Source organism: Alosa pseudoharengus, unplaced genomic scaffold (assembly GCF_046254945.1).
Source record: "Alosa pseudoharengus isolate Yale_2024_CS ecotype anadromous, Long Island Sound unplaced genomic scaffold, YU_APseudo_1.1 YU_APseudo_1.1_scf_4, whole genome shotgun sequence".
Taxonomy (NCBI): domain Eukaryota; kingdom Metazoa; phylum Chordata; class Actinopteri; order Clupeiformes; family Clupeidae; genus Alosa; species Alosa pseudoharengus.
Genome location: NW_027468774.1, coordinates 8,118,578 through 8,128,577, shown reverse-complemented (window position 1 = coordinate 8,128,577; position 10,000 = coordinate 8,118,578). Strand labels below are relative to the sequence as shown.

The 10,000-nt window shown below is 46.2% G+C and overlaps 1 protein-coding gene across 1 annotated transcript in view; it reads right to left on the bottom strand.

Annotated features, from left to right (window-relative positions):
- Positions 1 to 10,000, bottom strand: part of waplb (WAPL cohesin release factor b) — a 48,191-nt gene that overhangs the window by 10,531 nt on the left and 27,660 nt on the right. Inside the window, exons 11-13 of the mRNA XM_076267190.1 lie at positions 7,752 to 7,863; positions 7,262 to 7,359; positions 6,390 to 6,466 (exon numbers count right to left, since the gene is read on the bottom strand). Coding sequence (XP_076123305.1) covers positions 6,390 to 6,466; positions 7,262 to 7,359; positions 7,752 to 7,863 — 287 coding nt within the window. The remainder of the gene's footprint in view (positions 1 to 6,389; positions 6,467 to 7,261; positions 7,360 to 7,751; positions 7,864 to 10,000) is intronic.

Here is a 10,000-nt window from a genome sequence, read left to right as displayed (position 1 = left end):
ACACACACACACACACTTTGGGCATCTGCTAAAAGGACATACACACACAAACACACACACACACAGGACGTCCTCATTAAAAGCAGCACGTGCAGAGCAGTGACGTGTGACCCAAAGGTTAACTGATGGAGCACTCACTAGGCCAGCACACACACACACACACACACGAGTATAAAACAGTGCATTGTTTGTGTTTCAGTGAGAGTTGCAGTCCAGGCCTGCATCTGTCTGTCACACCTGTGTGTGTGTGTGTGTGTGTGTGTGTGTGTGCAGGTTTCATAATTCAAGTGTAAGTGTATAGACATGGATATTTCCCCTTTTATTGCTTTAATAAATGGAAAATCTTAATCCATTTAATTTGCCCTTTTTTACAATCATTTACAAAATTCCCCTGTTTAATGTCCCGTTTCACAAAGTAATGTCAATTAATTCAAAATATATAATGCAAAATAAACAATTGCATAAATCTTCACCTCCTTTAAAGGGTCTGACCTAAATCAACAACTAAAGTCTCACAATTAGTGAAATGAGACCACCTGAGTGCAGTGAATGTGTATAGTATAGAATTATAAAGGAACCTGCGTCTGGAAGGTCCAGTCACTGGTCAATCAGTATTCCTAGCTATAATTCCACCATGAAGACAAAAAAAAACACTCCAAACAACTTAGAGAAAAAGTAATTGAAAAACATAAGTGAGGGGATGGATACAAAAAATATTCAATCCACTGAACATCCTCTGGAGTTCAGTGAAATCATTAAGGAATGTACAGAATATGGCAAATGTGCAAATCTGCCTAGAGCAGGCCATCACCACAAACTGAGTGACCGTTCAAGAAGAATAATGGTGGGGGAGGCCACCAAGGCACCTATGACAAATATGAAGAAGTTAAAAACTTCAGCATCTGAGATGGGAGAAACTAGGCATACAACACTTTTGAGTTCTTCACCAGTCAGAGCTCTATGGGTGAGTGGCTAAGCTCTTATTAAACCTCGACGAAAGTGACTCCAAGGTCAAATGGAAGAAGGTTCCTTGGTCTGATGAGACCAAATTGGGGTTTTTCGCCATTAGACTAGATGCTATTGGCAGACATCAAGCAAATCTCTAATGTGAAGAATGGGGAGGGTGTGGATGGGGTGGGGATACTTCTCAACAGCAGGCCCTGGAAGGCCTGCTAAGGCAAAAGTAAAATGAATTCAGCAAAATGTATAATATAAATAAATGTATAATCGTCTGCATTTGTTGCACACTTGAAACAAACTGTCTTCACAAGTACGTTGTAGGTGGTTACATTTATTTCCATTCCAATAACTTCACACATTACATTTTCGTTCACACTTGTACGCTGCTTTTCTTATTAGGTACCGTGCTGATGCCTGCGCCAAAGGGGAAATTATAATAAGAGAGAGACACGTTGAACTTTAAAGTCTATAATGTTGGTTTGGCTCTTCATTGATTCACTGTTCCGCCAAAATTGGTTTTAAAATATGTCCATAGCAAAAATGGATACATGAGATTAATTTAGATTAATTAATCACAGAGTATGTAATTAATTAGATAATTTTTAATCGCTTAATCGCTTGACAGCGCGTGTGTGTGTGTGTGTGTGTCAGGGATGCAAACAGAGGTATGGTCAAAAAGAAGTGAGATTATCGAAGCCAACGTCCCTGCAGGAAATATCATATCATTACATTTTGCCACCACCTCTGCCATCCAGGGCTCACCCTATTCACACAAAAATGTTCTTTATATGAAAATACACTGTCCCAGTTCCTTGGCAGTGATGCAAACACATGTGAGGTGAAAAAAGTCTAAAAAAACAGTCTAAAAAAACCGTCTAAGATAGTTCCAGAAATGTATCTTTATGGATATAAAACCATTATCATTGTTATGGTCTTGTTGTTGCACAATTGAAACTAAAGCAGTAAGTGAAAACATGCACATCGGTGGACTGCTTTACTAATGCAAAATTGCAAACTATTACAATGATTTCATTGCATTACTCAGCATGGTTGCACAGTGCTTGCATGAGAAATACTTCCCAAAAACCTTCCCTAATTGTAAGGATGCCATATAGGGGTGTAAATCACAAGTTTCATCACGATTCGATACAACATTGATTCTTTAAGCCAATGATTTGATTATTTTCGATCCTTCAACATTTTTAGCAATTCCATGTGTTACTGGGGTCTGTTGTTCATAGGAAATGATAGATTTTGATTAATTTTCATGGATTCAAAAATGCCAAATATTATAGGCTTAATTATAGGCCAAATACTGAAAATTGACTGTGGAATCAGGTAACACACTTTTTTCTCTTTTCCTCCCCTAAAACCTCCTGTCACTTGCCAGATGCTTTTGAATTTAACATGGTTTAACTCATATGTTGCAGTCGAAGTGAAAGGAAACTACCCTATTTGGAATATTCTGTAGGCCTGCTGTTCCTTTTATGAGAGCAATTTAACTGACTGAACAAGTTTTCATCAGGCTATTGAATGTGAATGCTACATACGTAATTTACCATTAGCTAGATTAGAATGGTTCTATACGCAGTTGTCACATAAATGCTTGTTTTGTTTTGCGTGTTTTGTAGTAGGCTATTCAAAGCATTTCACGTTCATCGCTCGTGGTGTCGGCCTATGTCTTGAGTGATCGCTGTCCCTTTAAATGTCTGGGACTTTAAATTAGGCCTACGTTTTGACTCTGTGCTGTTTTTGTTGATGGACGGCGCCGTCTTTCATTCAGTTTTCCTACCGTTTTAATTAATGACACAGGCAATTCCGTGGTTGAAGTAAGGAATTGTTTTTACCCGTATTCTTGCAATTCCCACATAACATTAAATACTAGGCCTAGGTCACTGACAGGAATAATTGTATTATTGTACGGTTCCAGATGATCAGTCAGATGGCAGCGTGTTGCGTGTTGAAACTTCCACCATAGCTATAGGCTACTGCGGAGGTAAGAGCGCGAACTGAGAGAGTTGCCTCCTAACGTAGCCTATATTTTCTTAGCTGCTTGAATGATAGACTAGAGCTCCTTTGCTACATGATCAGAAGCACATTAACCAGCAGGCCCATATGAGAAACGCTCTGGTTCCTCTTGTAGCCTGCAGTAGATGACGTGAAAAAAGCTAGAGTCGCCGGAAAGCATCCTTGATCAGACACACACACACACACACACGCCCCCCCCCCCCCCCAATAAAAAAAAAAAACTCTTCGGATCTGCACGATTCACACAAGTCACCCAAACTGACGTGAAAAAAGCGGGAGGCGCCGAAAAGCGCTGTGTTTGCATCCCTGGTGTGTGTGTGTGTATCACTAAAGTGAACTGTACTACATGCTCTGATGTGTGCAGGCCTCAGCCAACCTCCTCCAACATGACAAATTAAAAGTCCCTAACGAGGCCATCACGTAATCAGATTACACAGAAGAGAGAGGGGGTCAGATACAGAGAGAGAGAGAGAGAGAGAGAGAGAGATGGAAGGAGAGAGAGATCACACTGAAGAACACACAAAAAGAGAGGGGGTGGTCTGGCAACAGAGAGTGAAGACAGACCCATTCAGCATCTGAAACCCCCACCCTCAGCCAAAAGATCTAATTGAATCTGCTCTGGCAGCATGGCTGCCTCTGTCTGTCTGTCTCTCTCTCTCTCTCTCCCTCTGTGTGTGTGTGTGTGTGTGTGTGTGTGTGTGTGTGTGTGTGTGTGTGTGTCAGTCGTTTATGAGTGTGTGTGTTTTGTGTGTATTACTGTGTCTGTGTGTGTGTGTGTAGAGTGCGGTGAGAGGGGGCTTTGTGGACCGGTCTGGTCAAAAGCGAGCCCAGTTCATCAGGGGTCACAGCTGGGCCACTGAGAGGTCATTGCTCCAACGCCGAACAGACGCACCACTGCCTAATCCCATTAGTAGGGCGGAAGAATGCCCTGTGTGTGTGTGTGTGTGTGTGTGTGTGTGTGTGTGTGTGTGTGTGTGTGAGAGCGCGTCTATGTGTGTCTGTGTGTGCAAATGCATGCATGCATGATGTGGGTTTTGTGTGCGTTGCTTCTAAACTTGGATTTACTGTATGTCTGTGTGTAGGGTGCGGTGTGTGTGTGTGTGTGTGTGCGTGTGTGTGTAATAGGAGAGCGTAGCAGTGGTATCACCCTAATGTGCAAGCTTTAGCTTCTGTTCAAACGTCAACACAGGTCTAAGCAATACTGTTCAGTACAGTTCTCCACAGTCAACAAAGACGTGTTCACAGTGCTAAAACCAAAAACATTTGATTTGGTTTCCACTAAATGTGTAATCCGGGTCAGTGGTCACTCCATGGGGCACCCAGGAGGCCTCGTCTCAGTGCACCCACTGACCTCATCCTGACAGGCGCTTCGCCCTGCTGTCAGTAAACAAAGTGGCATCTTAATGAGAGCTCCAAGGCCTTCGGTGGAGTCTAGTACGCTCAATTAGGCGCGTGGAACATAGCATACGGCTCTCCGCTTTATGCCTCGGAGACAAGGGAAGGCTTCATCAGGCAGACTAGAGCAGAGGTGCAGGACACAGGGGAAGGCTAGTATGGTTCATCAGTAGAGCAGACTAGAGAGGTGCAGGACACAGGGGAAGGCTAGTATGGTTCATCAGTAGAGCAGACTAGAGAGGTGCAGGACACAGGGGAAGGCTAGTATGGTTCATCAGTAGAGCAGACTAGAGAGGTGCAGGACACAGGGGAAGGCTAGTATGGTTCATCAGTAGAGCAGACTAGAGAGGTGCAGGACACAGGGGAAGGCTAGTATGGTTCATCAGTAGAGCAGACTAGAGAGGTGCAGGACACAGGGGAAGGCTAGTATGGTTCATCAGTAGAGCAGACTAGAGAGGTGCAGGACACAGGGGAAGGCTAGTATGGTTCATCAGTAGAGCAGACTAGAGAGGTGCAGGACACAGGGGAAGGCTAGTATGGTTCATCAGTAGAGCAGACTAGAGAGGTGCAGGACACAGGGGAAGGCTAGTATGGTTCATCAGTAGAGCAGACTAGAGAGGTGCAGGACACAGGGGAAGGCTAGTATGGTTCATCAGTAGAGCAGACTAGAGAGGTGCAGGACACAGGGGAAGGCTAGTATGGTTCATCAGTAGAGCAGACTAGAGAGGTGCAGGACACAGGGGAAGGCTAGTATGGTTCATCAGTAGAGCAGACTAGAGAGGTGCAGGACACAGGGGAAGGCTAGTATGGTTCATCAGTAGAGCAGACTAGAGAGGTGCAGGACACAGGGGAAGGCTAGTATGGTTCATCAGTAGAGCAGACTAGAGAGGTGCAGGACACAGGGGAAGGCTAGTATGGTTCATCAGTAGAGCAGACTAGAGAGGTGCAGGAGACAGGGAACAATATAAGTTTCTTTTGCCTTTGTGAACCACAACCATACGCAATGAATTATTGCAGACATCGAAAACTCTCTGTCCTTCTCAATGCATGCATATGTGTGTGTGTGTGTGTGTGTGTGTAGTTCTTCTCAATGTACGCATGTGTATGTGTGTGTGTGTGTGTTGCTTTTGCTCCTTTGCGTGTTGCTACTTTTATTATTTGTGCGCGACTAGTGCAAAACTAGTGTGTGTGTGTGTGTCTGTGTGTCAGGCAAGACTAGACAGCCAGCAGTGACATTGGAGCGAGATTGACAGCCAAGGGGAATCCTAAAGTGGTTGCTTTAGTGTCAGCCCTGTAGTTCCTCTGTGAAAGAGCAGTTCAGCAGAGTGCTTTGGCAGACACACACACACACACACACTACAGAAGACGACGCAGCTTTGACACGCCAATGTTTCTCCGATGTGAAGCACACTGGCTTACTCAAGCAGCAGCACACACACACACACACACACACACACACACACGGACAGTCAAAACCCACACCGCAGCTACGAGTGCAGTGTGTGGTGTGGTTTGGTCTGATCATGAGGAAGAAACACACACAACCAAACCGGAATACAAACAGACACACAATGTATAGAAATGCATACAAACACACACACAAATAGGACCCAAAATAACAGACTAGTAATACAGAACACGCACACACTGGTGAAGGGTCCAGCTCTTGACTGCCTGCTCCAATCTCCTAATGAGCTCACTCCCAGCAGCTGTCAATCAGCCTGGCCCATGCTGTCAATCACCCTCAACCCCCCACCCCTTCTGCCAGCCTCCACGTCCAGGAATCTATATTTCATTTAACATTCACCACCCAAAACTACACAGGCCCAGCCAAGCGCAGAGAACATCTTCATTATTAATGCCCCTTGTAACAAGCGGTAGCCTCTACGCACACCAACACCCCGTCTGATCTCACACGCACACACACACGCACACACACACACACGCACACACACACACACACACACACGCGGTTTTGAGGCTGGGCGCAGTGCGGGGAGACGTACTTGGCCGAGGAGACGATGAGCTGGGAGTCCTTGTAGGCGATCAGGTAGGACTGGTTCTCAGGGTTGTGCACGGTCACCTGTGGATGGAGAAGAGTGGTCATTCAAGAGCTTTAAAGAGCCAAAGGCATGACCACAACACACACGCTGGAACCACAACACACGCTGGAACCACAACACACACGCTGGAACCACAACACACACGCTGGTACACTCTCCAGTGTGTGGCGGCATCGCTCGCAACCCCACAATGTGTGTGTGTGTGTGTGATAACCACACGGCTAGCTGTGGATGGAGGAGAGTGGTCATGAAAAAGCTTTAAAGAGCCTTACACACACGCTGGAACCATAACACACACGCTGGAACTCTCTCCAGTGTGTGTGTGTGTGTGTGTGTGTGATGACCACACGGCTAGCTGTGGATGGAGGGGGGTGGTCATGAAAAAGCTTTAAAGAGCCTTACACACACGTACCAAACAAGCTGGGACCACTCACACTCTCCAGCACGCGTAGGCATCTCTCGGAACCCCTGTGTGTGTGTGTGTGTGTGTGTGTGTGTGTGTGTGTGTGTGTGTGTGTGTGTGTGTGTGTGTGTGTGTGTGTGTGTGTGTGTGTGTGTGTGTGTGTGTGTGTGTGTGATGACCACTCACACTCTCCAGCACGCGTAGGCATCTCTCGGAACCCCTGTGTGTGTGTGTGTGTGTGTGTGTGTGTGTGTGTGTGTGTGTGTGTGTGTGTGTGTGTGTGTGTGTGTGTGTGTGTGATGACCACTCACACTCTCCAGCACGCGTAGGCATCTCTCGGAACCCCTGTGTGTGTGTGTGTGTGTGTGTGTGTGTGTGTGTGTGTGTGTGTGTGTGTGTGATGACCACTCACACTCTCCAGCACGCGTAGGCATCTCTCGGAACCCCACAGTGAGGCCACCAGTTTCTCCTTGTCCTCCTCTTCACTCAGGTTCTCCACACACTCTTTCACTGCAGGGGGGCAGAGAATAGGAGTCAGGGCATCTGTATGTGTGCGCATGCGAGTGTGTGTGAGTGTGTGTGTGTATGTGTGTGTGTGTGTGTGTGTGTGTATGTGTGTGTGTGTGTGCGCGCGTGTGTGTACGCAGGACATGCGCATGTGTGTGTGTGTGTGTGTGTGTGTGTGTGTGTGTGTGTGTGCGCGAGTGTGTACGCAGGACATGCACTTCAACTTTGCATTTTTTGTGATCTTATTGGTATGTGACTGGTGCAAAGCTTGTGTGTGTGTGTGTGTGTGTGTGTGTGTGTGTGTGTGTGTGTGTGTGTGTGTGTGTGTGTGTGTGTGTGTGTGTGTGTGTGTGTGTTTGTGTGTGAGAGAGATGTACAGACCAAACCTCCCCTACCTTTATCTACAATGTGGTCCAAACCTCCCAGCAGCCTCAGCTCCTCTTTGAACCAATCACCTGCCCGCTTTGATGTGAGTGACAGCAGGGTTTCCATGGCGAGGTGCCCCGTCTGTAGGCGAGAGAGAACAGCAGGCAGCGGATGAGACTTGACAGACCATAATACTCTAACACACCACAGCAGAGAGATGACCAGCATACCAAGCAGGGCCAGAAAGCCATCTGACCCAAACATCCCACCGTCACATCGCCTGGAGGCCACAGGCCATCTCTGGGCGCTGCTTTGTGGTGAGAGAGGGAGGAATCCACTTGCCATTAACTGCTCAAGTTCAAGTTGACGAGTGTAAAGTGGACTTTTATCCACAGTGACACGGACTGGACTGGACTGGACTGGACTGAACCGCGCCGCAGCGCCGCGGCCCCTCGGCCTGACGGAGACGGTGGCGCCGCTCTACCTCTCGCCAGTGAACAACGGCTTTAGAGCGACGCAGCAAGAGCCGCTTCTCAGAGCTGAACAAAGAACATCGACCCCACAGGACATTAAAAACAGCCAAATAAATAATAGTTCATTTCTTTAGGACAACATTACCATCACACACACAGCCGACACACACACACACACACACACACAGCAGACACACACACACACACACAGCAGACAGACACACACACACACACACACACACACACACACAGCAGACACACACACACACACACACACACAGCAGACACACACACGTCACTGTTTCAGTTTGGTAATCTCCTGCCCCTGCTGGGGTGGGGTAAACATTGGGCTTTGATAGGGGGATGAAAAGAACAGCAAAATGAAAGAAAAAAAGAGGAAGAAATGAACTTCCCTTCCTCCTCTCAGTTGAAAGGGAGGCATCCTGCAGATAAGCAAATAAAACCCGCTTAAATCACACACACACACGCACGCACGTATCACTTCAACGCGATGCAACATTAACACTCATCCAAAATGGCTTCCCACTCGGCCCCCCATGTCTTCCAGATGAGTCAGAGTGAGAGTGCTGTAATCAGGTCCTGCTGGGTCCCCTTCCCTACCGACAACTCACCCACTGACCCACCCACCCACCCACTCACTCACTGACCCACCCATCCAGGCTTCATTACGGACCAGGGGCCTGTACTACGAAGCGGGGTTACTGGCTTATCTGGGTAACTTCGAGAGTAACTTGATCACGTGTGGCGTAACTTCCTGATTAACCCGTACTACGAAAGGTGGTCGACATTGGAGCGCAAATCGTTAGGAGCTCTCTTCGCAAGGCGAGGGTTTTTAGAGACCGCCAGAATCCGCTGATATACCCGGACGATATTCTCTATGAAGATATAGATTGTTAGCCGAGAGAATTAGTTATCTTTGTCAGCTGATTTAGGCAGACGTCTCTAATGTCACCCGCCGTAGCAAAGCCCCTACGTGGACAATTCATGTATTCCATCGGTGATGCTGAACATCTGAGCAAGAATACTGTATGTCCGAAAATGAATCGGACATAGGCCTACAGTATGCTGAACATCTGAGTAAGAATAGCTTACTGTATGTCCGAAAAATAAATCGGACATAGGCCTAATAAATTAAAATCACCATTTTAACAAACTTGAATGTCATATTAGGCCTACCCTGCACATAAAGGCTGCACATTTCCACAGCACCAGAATCCGACCGAATGCCTCCCTCAACCCCCTCCATAATCGGCCTTCCACTATTATTTGCAATGGCCAACTCCTCTGCTACTGTAAAACACTCTGGTGCCTTTCCTCCTACAGTAGTGTTCAAAGACACTTTTTTCTTGTTAGCTGTAAAACAGGCCAATTGAAGGCTATATATATTATATAATAAGCATACAACATGTTTTCATAATTAACAAATATTAATGCAAGCTAGAACTATATAATGAATAATGTTTTGGGGATTCATTTTCACCTGCTGCCATGTGCGTTTGGCAATGGTGTTGCATCTGAAATGTTCACAGGATTAGGCATACACTAAATCAGTCAATGGGGGCTACTTAAACATTCAATTATCCTTATTAATCTATATGCCCACTTCTGAATTGTGTTGCATCTGTAGGCCTTTATATGAACTCAAAATAGGCAATTTAATTATTTCAACTGATTTCAGACATTCCGCAAGCTATTAATCCTCCGTAACACATATTTGAGGAACATGTGGAAATACTTTTAGGCATTTAGGCTACCCAATCTGCAATATGTTGCCAACAGCCTTG